Source organism: Carettochelys insculpta, chromosome 30 (assembly GCF_033958435.1).
Source record: "Carettochelys insculpta isolate YL-2023 chromosome 30, ASM3395843v1, whole genome shotgun sequence".
In the NCBI taxonomy this organism is placed as follows: domain Eukaryota; kingdom Metazoa; phylum Chordata; order Testudines; family Carettochelyidae; genus Carettochelys; species Carettochelys insculpta.
In genome coordinates, this window is record NC_134166.1 from 13,987,089 (window position 1) to 14,003,837 (window position 16,749).

Consider the following 16,749-nt stretch of genomic DNA (forward strand, 5'->3'; position numbering starts at 1 on the left):
TTCACCAAGGGCAAGTCATGTCTGACCGATCTGATTAGCTTCTATGACGAGGTAACAAGCTCTGTGGACATGGGGAAGTCAGTGGATGTGACATACCTTCACTTCAGCAAAGCTTTTGATATAGTCTCCTACAACATTCTTGCCCATAAGTTAAGGAAATATGGTTTGGATCCTTGGATTATAAGATGGACAGAAAGCTGGCTTGACAGTCGGGTCCAACGGGTAGTAGTCAATGGTTCAATATCTAGATGGAGGTCCAGATTCAAGTGGAGTGCTGCAAGGCTCGGTTCTGGGGCTGGTGTTGTCCAATATCTTTATTAATAACCTGGATGAGGGACTGGATTGCACCCTTCACAAGTTTGCGGATGACACAAAGCTAGGGGTAGAGGTAGATTTGTTGGAGGGTACAGAGAGAATCCAGAGTGACCTGGATAAATTGGAGGACTGGGCCAAAAGAAATCTGATGCGGTTCAACAAGGAGAAGTGTAGAGTCCTGCATCTAGGGCAGAAGAATCCCAAGCATTGTTATAGGCTGGAGACCGACTGGCTCAGCAGCAGTATGATGGAAAGGGACCCAGGGGTTATGGTGGATGAAAGGCTGGAGATGAGTAAACAGTGTGCCCTTGTAGCCAGGAAGGCTAATGGCACACTGGGATGCATTAGGAGGAGCACTGAGAGCAGATCTAGAGAAGTGGTTATTCCCCTCTATTCGGCACTGGTGAGGCCACATCTGGAATATTGTGTCCAGTTTTGGGCCCCCAGTATAACAGGATGTGGATTTGCTGGAGCAGGTTCAGCGGAGGGCAACAAAAACATTTAAAGGTCTGGAGCACGAGACCTATGAGGAGGGGCTGGAAGATTTGGGCTTGTTTAGTTTACAGAAGAGAAGACTAAGAGGTAGTTTAATAGCAGCCTTCAACTTCCTGCAGGGGAGCTCTAAAGGGGATGGAGAGAAGCTGTTCTCAGTGGTGTCAGATGGCAGAACAAGGAGTGATCGTCTTAAGATAAAGAAGGGGAGGTGGAGGTTGGATATTAGGAAAAACTACTTCCCCAGGCGGGTGGTGAAGCACTGGAATGCATTGCCTAGAGAGGTGGTGGATTCTCCATCCCTAGGGGTTTTTAAGTCTCAGCTTGACAGGGTCCTGGCTGGGATGACTTAGTTGGGGTTGAGTATCGGAGCGCTTTTAGTATTAGTTGGGGTTGATTCAGCTTGAAGCAGGAGGCTGGACTAGATGACCTCCTGAGGTCCCTTCCAGCCCTAGGATTCTACGATTCTATGAGTCCTGGCTCCCAGTCGCCCCTGCTCTAACCACTAAACTCCACTCTCATCCCAGATCTCTAGTTCCAAATAACTTTTACTTACAACACACTCATGAGACTGTTGATCAACCCCCACCCACTACAACTCCCCTGCAGCAAACCGCCCCCTGCCATGGTGACCAATTCACCCCTTACTGAGAAGTCCTCTTTTTAAAAAATGAAGACATCTGAATCCTTCTTCTCCACAGCTCAGCTGCCTCTGTTACCTCGTCTCAGCCTCCCAGTCAAACGCACAATTCCCAGCCCCAAGGATCTGCCATCCCTGGCATTATATTTTGTGCAGCTGAAGCTTCCAATAACTCTGGTTATTAAGAAACTGAGCAAGACGCTACTAAGGAGGCATTTGTGAGTGTTCTCAGAGACCAAACAAAAGTCCCTCTGAAGACCAAATCTCTCCAGTTGGAAGCTGTTGTGAATGAGTGCAGAGAAGGGGGTTAATCTTCTTGTCGTAACCCGAATCCCAGAGGAACCAATGGGAGTGAAGTAATTCTGTTTAAACTGAGAACAATTGCAGTTCTTGGGGCTTTTGTCTCTGGACCACAGGGAGAAGGACCCAGAGGGGAGATGGCTCCCAGGCAATTGGAATAAAATCAAAAATATTCTGACCGTCACCAAATCAGCCATAGAGGTGTAAGTACAAGGGAAATGTATCATTAGATGCATTCAGGTTATGGTTATTCAAGCTATGGGCATTGGATCAGGTCCAGCGGAGGGCAACAAAAATCATTAAGGGGCTGGAGCACGTGACCTGTGAGGAGAGGCTGAGGGCTTTGGGCCTATGTAGTTTGCAGAAGAGAAGACTTGACAGCAGCCTTCATCTTCCTGAAAGGTGGCTCTGCATAGCGTGGAGAGAGGCTGCTCTCAAGAACAAGGAGCAACGGGCTCACGTTACAGAGCAGGAGGTGGAAGCTGGATATTCAGAAAAACTATTTCAGAAGGAGGGTGGTGCAGCTCTGGAATGCTTCACCGAGAGTGGAGGCTCCAACCTGACCACCCTGGGATCGTATTTCCTTCTCTGTTGTCATCTATCCATCTGTGGAGAAGCATCTGCTCACCGAAACAGATCCACGAGGAAGACAGTGGAGGTTTCCAGCTTTCACCTGAGGCACAGCGCCTACATGGCGTTGGAGTCCATCTCTAGGGTGGATTTGCTCTTGGTGTTGGTCGTGGTGTTGGCAGCCTCCTCGGTGAAGGCAGTTTCGAAGGCAGAGAAGAGGGACCGGCGCAGCTTCTCCTTGAAGTCCTGGCCCATGAAAACGTAGAGGATGGGGTTGAGGCAGCTGTTGATGAAAGCCAGGCTGGAGGTCAAGGGCAGGCCAATAATGAGTGCTGTCTCCAGGCTGGACGACCGGTTCATCTCTAGGAAGGAGAAGACATGGTAGGGGAACCAGCAGAGGAAGAAAGTCACAATCACAGCAGCGATGACCTTGAAGGGCTTACTGGACTGGGCAAGATGGTTCCTCCTTAGCCTGATCAAGATGGCACTGTAGCAGCCAACAATGACAGAAAAGGGGATGAGGAAACCTAAGACAAAACGGGTGATGATCATGGCCCGGTGGTTTAAGTTCATAACCCTGTATCTCTCCTCCTTGGTGGCCCCTTTCTGGGCGGTGTCAAAATTATTGTAGCAGTTAATGATGTTCTTGTTGAACGGGGAGGGTGCTGTGTGGCGGAAGTAGAAATTTGGGGAACACATGGCCAAAGCCACGACCCACACGGCCAAGGCCACGAGGAGGGCCAGGCGAGGCGTGCGGTGGTTTTGGGCCCACACCGGGAGCACCACAGAGATGCAGCGGTCTATGCTGATGACCATGAGAAGGTAAACGCTGGCATAAAGGTTGAGGAAGGCCAAACCGCTGTTGATCTTACACAATGACAACCCAAAGGGCCAGTGGAAGCCCAGGGCTGTGTAGGCCACACTGAAGGGGAGGAAGAAGGTGAAGATGAAGTCGGCCACGGCCAGGTTGAGGAACCAGACGGTGTTGACCGTCCTCTTCATCCGGAAGCCGGTGACGAAGATGACCAGCCCGTTGCCCGTTACCCCCAGCACGAAGGCGATGGAGTAGATCACCATGGTGAGCACATGCATGCTCCTCAAGAGCGCTTGCTTCTGGGCCTCATTCTCCTGGCCTTCGCTATTGTCACTGTAGTAATCATCATAAGTGGGGGAGAAGACTTCCAAGGAAGTTGTGGGGAGCCAGGTGCCATTCGCAGCCATGGAGGCGTCCTCAGATCTCTCTGTCCTACCTCCTTCTCCACCTGTGACACACCAACACAACCACCCCATTAGTTATCTCCCTTGGCAACCTCCCAACCAGCCAGCACCTTGCAGAGAATGCCACCCAGGGCCAAAGAAACGCGGGAGTCCTGTGTTCCCTCACGCCACATTTACACTCAGTGAGAAACGTGAGCAAAGACGACAGAGGAAGGCGATCGAGACTCTCCCCTAGTCCCTGACCAGTAAATTACCTTCCTTCTCTCCCAGTCGCCAGGAGGGGAGAGAGGTAGGCTGGTCAGGACTCCTGGGTTCCATTACTGGTGGTTTTGCCCAGCGAGGGCCAGCTGCCGGGATCCCTGGCTCTGGGATAGAGTGTGGTGGTAGCCACAGCCATAAACCCAGCAGGTTCCTCCTGAGAGGCAGCATCTCCCTGGGACTGAAATGTCCTGGCTCAGCCCCCCACCCCAGCCCTGCCTCCATGTGGAGAGCTAGGTTTGCCTGAGGAGTGGCTGGCGGCCGGGAGGGAGAGGCAGGGCTGAGAGAAAGTCTCTGGCGAGTGATTCAGCAAACCCGGCAGCTGGACGCTGGCCCAATCCCGCTCTGCCTCCTCCTATGGGCACCAAGCTCGTAGTGCAGCCGTTCCTTCTGCACCCTCTGTCCAACATCAGTTGCTTGCACATAGCCTCCAGCCACTTCCCCCGGGGATGTCCCAACCCAGGGCTTTTGTTATGCAGGGGAAGAGGTCAAACCACCACCACCACAGCCACTTCCTCTTCTGAGAGTGCCAGATGCAAGCCTGTGCACTCCCGAAGGGGAGATATCGCCCAAACTCCTGGTGCCTGCCTCCCGCAGCCGGGCTGGAACCCAGGAGTCCTGGCTCCCACTACCCTGCTTCTACCCACTGGTCCCCACTCCCCTCCCAGCCTCCACCACTTCAACCCCTAGATCCCCCCAGATCCTCCCAGAGCTGGGAATAGAAGCCCGAATCCCTGTCTCTCCAACCCCACCCACAGCTACCTGACCCAGAGAGAGAACCCAGGAGTCCTAGCTCCCAGCACCTACCCAGAGGCAGGATAAACTCCAGAAGTCCCGGCTCCCTGCCCCCCGACTCTAACCCCACTTGCCTGAGTCATGGAGAGAACCCAGGAGTCCTGGCTCCCAGCCCCCCTGGATCCCGCCTACCTCCCCTGCCCGGAGTCAGGACGAGAACCGAGGAGACCTGATCACAGTATCAAACCTCTGGCTGCTCACGGTGCGTGTGCAGCTCCTTTGCCGTCTGTGGGGCTCAGTGAGGGTGGCCTTCCTGCTGATCAGCTGCTCCGAAGCCGGCCCCGTCCGCTCACCTGGGGTAGTGGATCTCCACCCACTGGGGGCCTGGGAGGGAATCGCATTGCGTGATGAGCACAACGTTATCCACAGCAACTGGCCAGCCCAGGAAGTGCAGCGCCTCTTCCCCAACAACAGAGCAGCAGAAGACTGAAGTAACCCCTGACATCTGCTCAGGGGTGGGACAGCAGCCAGGAGGGGGGTTTAGTGGTAAGAGTGGGGGGCTGGGAGCCAGGACTCCTGGGGATCTCTCACCAGCCCTTCCATGAGAGTGGTGTCTAGTGGTTAGAGCAGAGGGCTGGGCGCTAGGACTCCTGGGTTCTTTCTCCAGCCCTGAGAAGGGAGTGGGGTCTTAGTAGTTAGAACGGGGGTGTGGGGGGCATGTGTGGGGGTGGGAACCTGGGGCTCCGGGGCCGTCTCACCAGCTCTGTGAGAGCAAGGGCCTTAGATCAGGGAAGGATGTGGGAAAAGAGGACTCCTGGCTTCTCCCCTCGGCCCTGGGAGGGGAGTGACGTCTAGTGGCTAGCGTGAAGGTGCAGGGGGGCAGGGCTCCTGGGTTCCATCCCCAGCTGTGGGAGGAGAGTGGTGTCTAGTGGTTAGAGCAGAGGGGGATGTTGTGTTAATTTATAATAAACGAGCCCCAAAGCCCCAGACTGCCCAGTGTTGAAGCACATTAAAGAGGGTTCTGGGTTTGCTCCCCAGAGCCAGCAACCTGCTGGTGCCCCCAGCAAACGACCTTTTACCCTTTGGGTAACGACCTGGGAGGGAGATGAGGAAACGCTTTTGCCACGTAAACTTCTAAGCCAGGTTGTGCCTGGGGGGAAGGGGGAGGCAGCAAGTTATGGAAAGGAACCCGCCCCCCACCCCCACTCCACTGTAGTACAGGAGGGTTGTCCCAGCACAGCTGAGAGCCAAATCAGGGCACATTGCTCACAACAGGGCTACATACAGCCCTAGCCTGAGAGTCCTCCACTACCAGGCACCAAACCCACCCCACAGAGCACAGCTGTCCCCCCAGTGGCAGCCAGAGTCACCCAGCAATTCCCTCAACTCTCTGGCTTCCCTTGGGCCACAGCCAGCAACCGCCTCACACAGGGGAGAGGTCATGAAAACCCATTGCACAGAATCCAAACAGGGTCTCCCAGTCCCCAAGGAGCAGCCACATCCCCAGGGCTGTGAACCCCTCAGATCTCACCCAAAAGAGCCGCTGGGCCTGGCCGTTAGAATCTAATGCCTAAAGGTTGAGTAATAAAAAGCAGGAAGAAGCAGGGGGAGAATGAAATTATGAAACCACTCGCATTACGCATGCCAGTTGCAAAGTTCTGGGTGCAGGTCGCAGCAGATGGAATAAGCGGCTATCTAAAAATCTCTGGAGTTTATCGTTTGTTAGGGTTTGTTAGGACATGTCAGGAATCCTTCCAGGCTCAGTTCCTAGTACAGTTGCTCCTGCAGTGATGAGCTGGACTGAATACAAAGACAGAGGAACCTCAGGGGCCCCTTTATCCCCTTGCCCATGTGGAGGGAATTCCATTGTTCTCCCTGTGTGGGAGCACCTCTGAGACAGAGCCTGTCACCTGGGCAGGTCACCTGTCCATGACCTTCTTTGGCCAATCAGCCATTGCCTGTCTCCTGGGCTTCACATCCACAGCCAGATCCCCCAGCTGTGGGTTGGAATCTGATGCAGCCCTTTGTCCATCAAGTACACCGTCATTTGGCTAGCACCCCTCTCACGCAAGAGCTACACCTCCTATTGCGAACTCCCAGAAACTAATGTTTCCAATACAAGCCCAGAGCCAATACCATAGAGCCTCAACTGACATGGGGGTTGCGTTCTCAGAACCCCCATGTAAGTCAAATTTCTCATGTAAGGCAGGGGAGCCAGGAAATTGATGAAGGCCAGGGACCAGGTGGCATCCTGGCTCCCAGATCCCCTCCACTGGTGGGAGCCGGGAAACTGACCAGCACCGGTGCTGGTCAGTTTCCTGGCTCCCGCTAGCCTGGGAGCCAGATGCAGCTTCTCCCTGGCTTCCCCCAGAGAAGGCACAGCAGTGCAGCTCTCTGCCCGCCTGGCTTCCCGCAGCTGGGGGAGCTTCAGGCTGGAGCCCTTTCGATTGGCACTTAAGTTGCATTAATGCGAGTTAGGCACAAATCAAAAACACACATACTGGGGGACCTCTGTACTTGTAACTCCACATATAAAAATGAGAGTAAAGTAGGAGCAGCAGAAACAAACTCAGTGAGTCGCCAGCTTTCCAGAGGCACCGGCTTTGCATCTTCATTTTGAAATTCAATAAGTCACAGCCCCTTTGTCTGACAGACTTTTAGCTGGTAACAAGATTTCTGCTCCGCTGGGGGAAGCAGATGTCAGCTGAGGCAGAACCTCAGCCTCCCCGCAGTAGTTGCTGTCCAGTGGGTGAGCTCCCCCAAGTGAGGCCTCTCCAATACTCCACCCCTGGTCCTTCTGGGCCCGGCCCCCTCTCTATTACTCCACACCCTCCCACTGTCTCTCTCTTCTCACCCGTTCCAGCCAAATCCTTGAACCCACATGCAGCAAGTGACCTTTGGAAGGAAAACACCACTCTTCTAACATCTCTTTCTAAAGAAAACGGAACACGTTTTCCACCGTACATGGGACTGGGAAGCCCAGGACATGCACAAGGTACTTAATTAAAAGCGGTAAATTTGGGAATAAAAATTGTCAATCACAGGTTTGTGATATTACCTAAAGTTTGTCCGAGGTTTATTTGCAAAAGCTTTGTAGGATGTGCAAGTCAGTCGTCCTGCTGAATATAACATTAAACAAAATATTTTGGAATACGTAATGCAGCCCTTCGCGCTTTTACAGTTGCGTCATCGGTTCTTCTGAGCTGATTTTATGTGCTAAATAGACTCTTAACCCTTCACGCAGCAATCCTTCTAGATCACTACCTATATAAACTCACCAGGAAGAGGACATTCTTGGAAATGACTCATTCAGAGCAGTTCAATGTGTTCATAACAGAATCTGTTGGTTTTAGAAAAGGGGAACACTAATGTATTTGGTATGATTTTCATAACAAGATGGGTTTATGAAATTCACTCTAGGTTGATGTGAAAAGATGCTTCCAAAGGTTTTAGCCACAACAAAGGGTTTTGGAAGGTACTGATGCTGGTGCTCATTGAGTAGTCGTAACTAACAGTGAAACTCATTTGTCCCGCTATCTGGAAGCAAAGGAACGTTCATAGAATCATAGAATCCTAGGGCTGGAAGGGACCTCAGGAGGTCATCTAGTCCAGCCCCCTGCTTCAAGCAGGATCAATCCCCACTAAGTCATCCCAGCCAGGACCTTGTCAAGCCGGGACTTAAAAACCTCGAGGGATGGAGATTCCACCACCTCTCTAGGCAACGCATTCCAGTGCTTCCCCACCCTCCTGGGGAAGTAGTTTTTCCTAATATCCAACCTCCACCTCCTGCTCTGTAACTTCAGACCATTGCTCCTTGTTCTGCCATCTGGCACCACTGTTTGGCTTGTTCTGTTATCTGACTGCACCGCCATGTTGTCTGTTTAAGGGCTATCCTCAACAGGGCGGTGAAAAGAGAGTAGGGATGGGTAGAACGGAAAGGAAGACTTTGGAAGCAAGTTTTTGCAGTAGAGTAATTCAAATTTAAATGTGTATTTGTATCAGGGTGGGGGCTTTTGAAGAGTTTGTTTAAAAAGGATGTCTGAAATGCCAGGCTTTTTAGGGGAAACCTGAATACTCGGATTGTGCGGCTAAATATTTCTGCAAGGTTTCTTTCGAGATGCGATTTTATACGCTGCAGCCATAAACTAACAAAATATTTCAGGCAAGTTTTAAACTAAGATCCTGTAGTCATAGCACAGCTGGTTTTGTCAAAAGAAAAAAAGAAAAAAAACCCTGTCGCCCCTTAAACCCCAACAAATTTGTTTATTAAGTAATGAGCTTTTGTGGGTGAAACCCACTTCTTCAGATTTTCGCCAGTTGCCGTAAGGATTAAGTCGAGGAGAGTTGTACGCAGAGGAAAACTCCTGTGTCTGACTTCTTGGAGCATGGGGGGGCAGGTGGTGCTGCCGCCACATGGTTCTTGACAGGTAGAAAACTCAGGTCCAATGGCACAGAATCCACAACAACTGGGAGTCATGGAATCACAGAGTGCCAGGACTGGAAGACCACCCCATGCCCCCACCCAAGCCCCCCTCTCAGAGGCTGCGGAAGGGGGTGGGGGGGGGAGTTGGAGTGGGGGAGGGGTGAATTTTGACAAACCTGCCGCCCCAGGGAGGCGGCAGTGACAGCGATGGAATTTTCCGCTCGCGTCTCACAACCGAGCTCATGTTTGCAGGCCTGGTTACCACAACACAGCGGGGAGTGGGGCCTGCCGGGTCCTAGTACCTGGTTCTGGGAACAGCAGTGGTGCCTAGTGGTTAGTGCTGGGGGGGGGCATGGCTGGGCAGCAGGACTCCTGGGTTCTACCCCCTGCTCTGGGATGTCCCGCTGAGAGCGGAGGAGGGCGGGGGCTCTCCGAGCCTGGAGCTGATTGAGGTGGGGCTGGGGGAGAGGATAACCCGATCGGGAGCTCTCGGGCCCTGGCAGGTCACCCAGCACTTCTGCTACTTCTGCCTGTTGCGACAGCTCATTTCCCTTCCCAGCCAGGGACACGAAGTCCCCACGAGTTCCTCTGCTGCTCCTTCCCCTTCCTCTGTGCCCTCCGCGCCAACAGATCTCTGCAGTGGGGGAGCTCGGACACCCCTGGGTGGCACCTCCCACGGCTGCTGCCGCCTGCCAGCTCAGGACATTGCAGGGGACGCAGGTTTTATGCTGCAGGGTAAAATTCCTGGATCCCATGTCTGGGCAGGACCATGTGAACCGTCTCATGGGACCTCCTGGCTAGCACAGGCCAAGGACCTGCCCCACCTCCTTCCTAGAGCAGAGAGCTCTAGGGGCTAAAATGGTCAGCCCCAATGATGCTGGAACCCTTTTAATCAAGGGGTGTTGAAAGCCACAGCCCTTGTCCCTGACTGCACCCCCAAGTGGGGCTGAGAGCAGGGTCATGTCCCGGGGAGCAGGGCTGGCAGCTGGAGGCCAAGCCCTAGGCTGGAGACTGGCCCCCCAAACCGCTCGTTCCCGCACCTCTGGCCAGTGATGGAGAACCCACCACCCACTTTGGGAAATTGTTCAGGGCTTGGTTCCCGTGCTGTTAACCCAACTCATTCCAGCCTCTGTATAGTGCTGGATCATCCCTGGCTGGACCGCAGAGCCCATCTCAGGTGCCCATGGTGGCACTGCCAGGGGTCAAATCCAACCTTCCCTCTAATCTTGTCCATCCATGTGTGGAATAAAATTTTATGCGCAGAGGCACATGCAGTGTGCACCACCAACAGAAAGACAAAGCACTGCGGGCACTGTGCCAATCAATTGTGTGGCACCTGAATCTCTGCTGGGCAGCTGTTCGTGTGCTCAGCTTACAGGGAACGCTAGTCAGGTCCCCTTGGACCAGCCTCTTCGTTAAGTTTGAGCCTTCCTGGGCAAAACCCACTTCCTCAGCTAAAAAAATCCATTTTTCCCCTCTGAAGAAGTGGGTTTTACTCACAAACACTCCTGACCTAATAACTGTGTTAGTCTCCAGGGTGCTCCAGGACTGCTCGTTAGTGGTGACGCTCCAGACTAGCAGGACGACCCCTCGGAGACTATTGGTGAAGCTGACCAGCCTGAACTCCTTGAGTGTGTCGCTCTGGGGCCGTTTTCTAACCCCTCATCAGCCCGTGGTTTGTCTCTGCCCCCCACACGACTTGTCCACGTCTGCTTGAATTCATAGAACAGTCGAACTGGAAGGGACCTCGAGGGGTCATCGAATCTAGTCCCTGCCCTCATGGCAGGACCCAGCAGTGTGTAGACCAGAGTGAGCCAACTTTTTATGTTGGGCCCCCACTTCTCATCCCTGCAGTTAGCTCCAGCCTCTTTAATAAAATCCAAACCAATGGAAATTTCAGTCATGTCCACCTAAAACCACACAACCCTTTCAGGATGTGTAAGAAAATGAGTCTGTAGAATGTAAAAAACGTTATTAATCAGTACATAAATGTGAATACACAGACAGAAAAGCAGTGCCATATTACGCATTTTGCAATGAGATGGAGAGTGCTTTGTACACATAAAAGCTCTTTATCTCACTGTGTCAAAAGCCTGTCTCCAGCTGGGGGGGAAAAAAAATCATCTCCCTGCTGTTTAAAGAGCCCAATCCCCCAGCCCTCCCAGGCAGCCTTTGAAAGGGAAACAAAACAAAAGATCAACACAATTGCACTTAAAAAAAGGGGGCGGGGGGCTGGACTCTCCTGGGGAAGCTGAAACAAGTGGCTGTCCAGGTGAAAGCACACATCTCTTACCCCCGCTCAGCAACCATGAGTCCCAGCTTGGTCAGGCTGGGAGATGCAGGAAAAGTGGCTGGGAAACCGGAAATGATTCCGGCACTCCCGGGGGTGGTGGACCCCTATGGGGCAGAGCTCGCAACATAGGCCGGCTGAGCCTAGAGATGCTGCGGGGAGGCTGCTGAGGCCCCTGCAATGGTGAGAGGAATGGGAAATTTAGCTATAACTAATCAGGAAAGAGATCTTGGAGTTATCATGGATAGTTCTCTGAAAACATCCACGCAGTGTGCAGAGGCAGTCAAAAAGGCAAAGAGGATGTTAGGTATTATTAAAAAAGGTATAGAAAATAAGACAAGGAGTATCTTACTGCCCCTATATAAATCTATGGTACGCCCACATCTCGCATACTGTGTATAGATGTGGTCTCCTCACCTCAAAAAAGATCTCCTGGCACTGGACACGGTTCAGAAAAGGGCAACTAAAATGATTAGGGGCTTGGAACAGGGCCCATATGAGGAGAGGCTAAAAAAATTGGGACTTTTCAGTTTAGAAAAGAGGAAGCTGAGGGGGGACATGAGAGAGGTATATAAAATTATGGCAGGTGTGGAGGGGGTGAATAAGGAGAAGTTATTTACTTGTGCCCATAATACAAGAACTAGAGGACACCAAATGAAATTAATGGGGAGCAGGTTTAAAACTAATAAAAGAAAGTTCTTCACTCGGCACATAGTTAACCTGTGGAACTCCTTGCCAGAGGAGCCTGTGAAGGCCGGGACTGTAACAGAATTTAAGAAAGAGCTAGATCCATTCATGGAGGTCAGGTCCATAAAAGGCTGTTAGCCAAGGGTAGGAATGGTGTCCCTGGCCTCTGATTGTCAGAGGCTGGAGATGGATGGCAGGAGACAAATCACTTGATCATTGTCTTTTGTCCACCCCCTCTGGGGCACCTGGCACTGGCCACTGTCAGCAGATGGGCTACTGGGCTGGGTGGACCTTTGGTCTGACCCAGTCTGGCCGCTCTTATGTTCTAAATGGAGACTGCAGGGGCAGGGAGACAAGCAGTGACACACAGGCCACCTGAGCTGACAGAAGCTGCAGGGTGGCAGCAGGAGCCCCCGTGGGTGGGATCTGATTGTCCTGTGCCCCCTTTTGTAATTTCACGCCACCCCAAGGGGACACACCCTCTAGTTTGCACACCCCTGCTCTAGTCTGTCCCCGATAGGTGTCTGTCTAACCTGCTCTTAAATATCTCCAGTGACTGACATTCCACAACCTTCCCAGGCAATTTATTCCAGTGCTTACCCCCCTGGACAGTTAGGAAGTTTTTCCTCATGTCCAACCTAAACCTCCCTGGCTTCCGTTTAAGCCTATTGCTCCTTGTCCCGTCCTCAGAGGCCCAAGAGAACAATTTTTCTCCCTCCTCCTTGTAACCGTCTTTTAGGTACTTGAAAACCACTGTCATGTCCCCTCTCAGTCTCCTCTTTGCCAAACTAAACAAGCCCAGTTCTTGGAGACTTCCCTCCCCGCTCATGTTCTCCAGATCTTTCTTCATTCTTGTTGCTCTTCTCTGGACCTTTTTCAATTTCTCCACATCTTTGCTAAATGTGGGGCCCAGGGCTGGACCCAGTTCTGCAGCTGAGGCCTAATCCAGGCAGAGGAGAGCAGAAGAAAAAGGCAGCAGAATTGGACGCAGGGTTCCTGCCACATTGGGACCAAAATCCCCTCATGGCCCCTGCTTGAGGTTCCCCTGCTGTACGCTTGGCCGGCTGGTGCTTTTTGGGTGCATTCACGCCAGGAGCTCAGCAGCGGCTCACTAGCCAGCATGGTGGTGGTCAGAGGCCCAGGACAGGCCCCCACACTGCACCCCCACAAGCTGTCAGGCCAGCCTCCGTCCAAGCTGACGTCTGGGCCTGTTAAAACGCATGGGGACCTTGCGCACAGTTTCCCAAGCGACCCAGAGCAGTCACTGACCTGGCCTCCGCATTACCGGCAGCGTCTGCGCACGGCAGTCCTGGCCCTCGGATGTGGTTTTCCAGGTCACTAATTAGATATTAAATGGGTAGGGCCGGGAACTGCACCCACAGGTGCCCACCCCCGGCACCGGTCACTACGCGATTTACCAGTTAGCCCCTTCTGCAGCCAGGCTCAGAGGGGGTGGCCAAAGTGCAGCTCTTTTACCATTAACGTGTGGGTCCTGGAGCCCCCACTTCCACCTACTGGACTTGGGGAGCAGAGCTGGGGGCCTCTGCCTTGCAGTGGTGTCTGGGGGATCTTCCGACCAGCTGAGAAGGGGGTTACGGGGCAGGTGCCCCCCGACTCTCAGATGTCTGAGGATTGTCAGATGCAGCTCAGAGGGCCACCCCTTCACCAGCCCCTTCTCAGCCCTCCGGGGATGGTCTCCAGGACAGACCGTAAGCCCAGGTTGACTGGCTCTACGTTCCTCTCCTCTAATTCTTTATTAACCAGATCCTGTGTCTGCGGCTGCCCTATCTCGCCTGAGCTCCGTGTCCTGCCCCAGGTCATCCCATTTACCTTTGGCAAATACTGAGTCTTCCAGCCTTCAGCAGCACTCCCAGAACACCAGCCGTGAGGCGTGAAGGGAAGTGGCAAGTTTTAATGGACAGGTCGTAGCAGGAGGAGGAGGATCATGGCCCAGCCCTGCCCCTTCCTGTCCTTGCTCTGACGCTGCCCCACCAATGTTCCCTCTCATTTTTTCTCCAGTCGTGTGTGGAATAAATTTTGTTGCATGTGCCAAGGCATGTACGGATGTGCACCCCCAGTAGAAACACACGCTGCCGGCTGTGGGCGCTCTGTGTATTAGCTGAGCGGCACTTGAATTTCTCCTGGGTGGCTGCCCAAGCGTTCAGCATGCCGGGAACATGGCACCCTGCCCCCACTGCTGCCCTTCTCCCAAGCCCTGCCCCCCACCCTCTCTTACTGACTCCGGTCCGCATCCTCTGACCCTATTGCACCCCTTCCCCCACATCCCCTCCCCTGAGCAACATGACCCAGTTGATTACCTAGTGCTGCTTCCCATGTTTTACAGATGGGGAAACTGAGGCGGGGAGCAATCTGTGGCTTCCCCCAGTCACCACCAGCTTCTTTCATACAGGCAATCAGATGAGGAATGACTCATTACCAGGACTCCTGGGTTCCCTACCCCTCACTCTAGGATGGGAGTGGGGGTCTTGGAGTGGCTGGGGGGGTGGGAGCCAGGACTCCTGGGTTCCCTACACTCCACTGTAGGGTGGGAGTGGAGGCTGGGAGCCAAGACTCCTGGGTTCTCTCTCCGGCCCTGCACAGGGAATCGGGTCTAGTGGTTACAGCAGAAAAGACTGGGAGCCAGGATGCCTGGGTTCTATATACCTATGCCCTAAAGTAGCCACTTCCCCCATCCTGGGGCCTATGAGGGAGAGTGAAGATACCACCTCCCATCCCCCTCCCTGCCCCCTCGCCCAGCCGGGAGCCGGCGCCCCTAGAGAGGAAAGGCCCTGCACACTTTTCCCCCCAAGCCACCCGGCCCCCGCCCCACCAGCAGCCACTCGGTCCTGGCCTTGCCCTGGGTGACCGGGAGAGAGGACTGGCTGGAGACCTCGCTGAAGGCGCTCTCGAAGGCCAACAGCACCGAGCTCCGAAGCTGCTCCCTGAAGTCCCGGCCCACGAAGACGTACAGGAGGGGGTTGAGGCAGCTGTTGAGACAGGCCAGGCCGGAGGCCAGTGGGGTTCCCACCTCCAGCAGCCACTGGACCTGGGGCGTCACTGCCGTGACCGAGACCTCCAGGAAGGAGAAGATGTGGTAGGGGAGCCAGCAAAAGAAGAAGGCTGCCACCACGGCCACCATGATCCTGTAGGGCCGGCCGGAACGGGCCAGCCGGTTCCTCCTCATCTTGGCCGCAATGACTACGTAGCAGGCCACGATGACCGCAAAGGGCACCACAAAACCAGCCGCAAACCGGGTCAGCACCATGGCCCAGTGACGGCTCTCCTGCAGCCCAGCCAGCTCCTCCCCTTGGAAGCCACGGGACAGGGCGTAGTTGTTGTAGCAGTGGGTGATGTTCTCCTGGAAGGGGGAGCGCCTGGTGTCCCGGAAAACCGCGTATGGGCAGCTGAGAGCCAGGGCCGCCAGCCATGCGGCAAAGGCCACCAGGGAGGCCAGCCGGGGCGAGCGGTGGTTCTGGGCCCAGACTGGCCAGGCCACAGCAACGCAACGGTCGGCGCTGATGATGGTGAGGAGGAAGACGCTGGTGAACATGTTGAGGAAGGCCACGGCTGTGTTGATCTTGCACAGGGCCTGGCCAAAGGGCCAGTGGAAGCCCAGGGCCACGTATGCCACGCTGAGGGGGAGGAAGGAGGTGAAGACAAAGTCCGCCACGGCCAGGTTGAGGAACCAGATGGTGTTGACCGTCCTCCTCATCCGGAAGCCAGTGATGAAGATGACCAGCCCGTTGCCCATCACCCCCAGCACGAAGGCGATGGAGTAGATCACCATGGAGACCACGTGCATGGTGCCTCGCAGCCTGGTGCTGGCCTCTGAGCTGGCCTCCGCCTCGTAGTCGCCATCGTAGTCATAGGAGAAGGAGGCGTTGTCAGCCATGCTGACGGAGACACAGGAAAGGAGTCATGAGGGGAAAGGCCCCCTGCCCTGTTCCCTGCCCCCGGAGCCAGCCAGGCCGCACCGTGGGGCTGGAGGGGAAGGGAAAGAGCCCCTGCCCCACTCCCCGCTCACCCTGCCCCCCAAGCAGCAGGTTCCCCCCATGGGCTCAGATTTGGGCCAGTACCCCCGAGGCTGTGAGAAAAGTACATTTCTGTTGTATCACAGATCCCTCACTTGGGGGTCAGGGCCGTGGGTTGAGGGGAGGGGGTGGGCTGACGGCAGGGGTTGGAAATGTGGGGGCTCAGGGCAGGGGTGGGGGGAGTGCAGGGGTACAGGCGTCAAAGCCCAGGATTGTGGGGTGGGGGTGGCTAGAGGCAGGGGACTTGGGGAGTTGGGGGGCTCAGGGAGATGTGGAGTGGAGGTTGTGTGGGGTGCAGGCAGCAGTGCAAGGAGGTTGTGGGACGTGGGGAGTCATGCCAGTGGTTGGGGGCTCAGTGCAGGGGGTTGTGGGGTGTGGGGGGTAGCTTGGGGCTTGGAGTGTGGCCACCGTGCTGCCCTGTGGCCGTGCCACCCAGAACCCTGCCGCCAGCTGGCACGGCCGTCTCACACCGAGCTGCACCAGCGCCCCCGCACCCCCAGCCAGCCAGTCCCCGCCCTGGGGGTGAATCTGAGCTAGCGCCCCCTGCAGGAGAAAGGCACCACCCCCCAGGCCAGCTGTGCTCAGGAAGTCTAAGCACAGGGTACCAAGGAACCTGGGTGATCGCATCCGACTGGCACGTCCCCGGCTCCGGCGCCCGGCCAATGCCCCGTGGTTTCTGGCTGAGCCAGCACAATCCTGAGGTCTAAAACCTCAGCAGCAGCCAGGAACACGACGGCTCTGTGGGATGGGCCCCATCCAACCCCTGCCCCCAGCAGGCTCTTCCCTGGCC

At 54.7% G+C, this 16,749-nt stretch overlaps 2 protein-coding genes across 2 annotated transcripts; both read right to left on the minus strand.

Annotated features, from left to right (window-relative positions):
* Positions 1 to 2,390: 2,390 nt before the first annotated feature.
* On the minus strand, positions 2,391 to 4,918 carry LOC142003768 (chemerin-like receptor 1). The gene is made up of 2 exons (XM_074981036.1): positions 4,776 to 4,918; positions 2,391 to 3,579 (listed from the first exon to the last, which is right to left on the minus strand). Exon 2 carries the CDS (start codon positions 3,536 to 3,538, stop codon positions 2,435 to 2,437), a length of 1,104 nt encoding a protein of 367 aa, XP_074837137.1. The 5' UTR covers positions 3,539 to 3,579; positions 4,776 to 4,918; the 3' UTR covers positions 2,391 to 2,434.
* A 9,783-nt stretch (positions 4,919 to 14,701) lies between these two features.
* On the minus strand, positions 14,702 to 15,820 carry LOC142004067 (chemerin-like receptor 1). The gene has a single exon (XM_074981487.1). The coding sequence runs from the start codon at positions 15,818 to 15,820 to the stop codon at positions 14,702 to 14,704; it is 1,119 nt and encodes a 372-aa protein (XP_074837588.1).
* Between the last annotated feature and the right edge of the window lie 929 nt (positions 15,821 to 16,749).

Bases quoted from the DNA above. Each gene is read 5' to 3' on its own strand.
- LOC142003768 (XM_074981036.1), bottom strand. From the start codon at position 3,538: ATGGCTGCGAATGGCACCTGGCTCCCCACAACTTCCTTGGAAGTCTTC.
- LOC142004067 (XM_074981487.1), bottom strand. From the start codon at position 15,820: ATGGCTGACAACGCCTCCTTCTCCTATGACTACGATGGCGACTACGAG.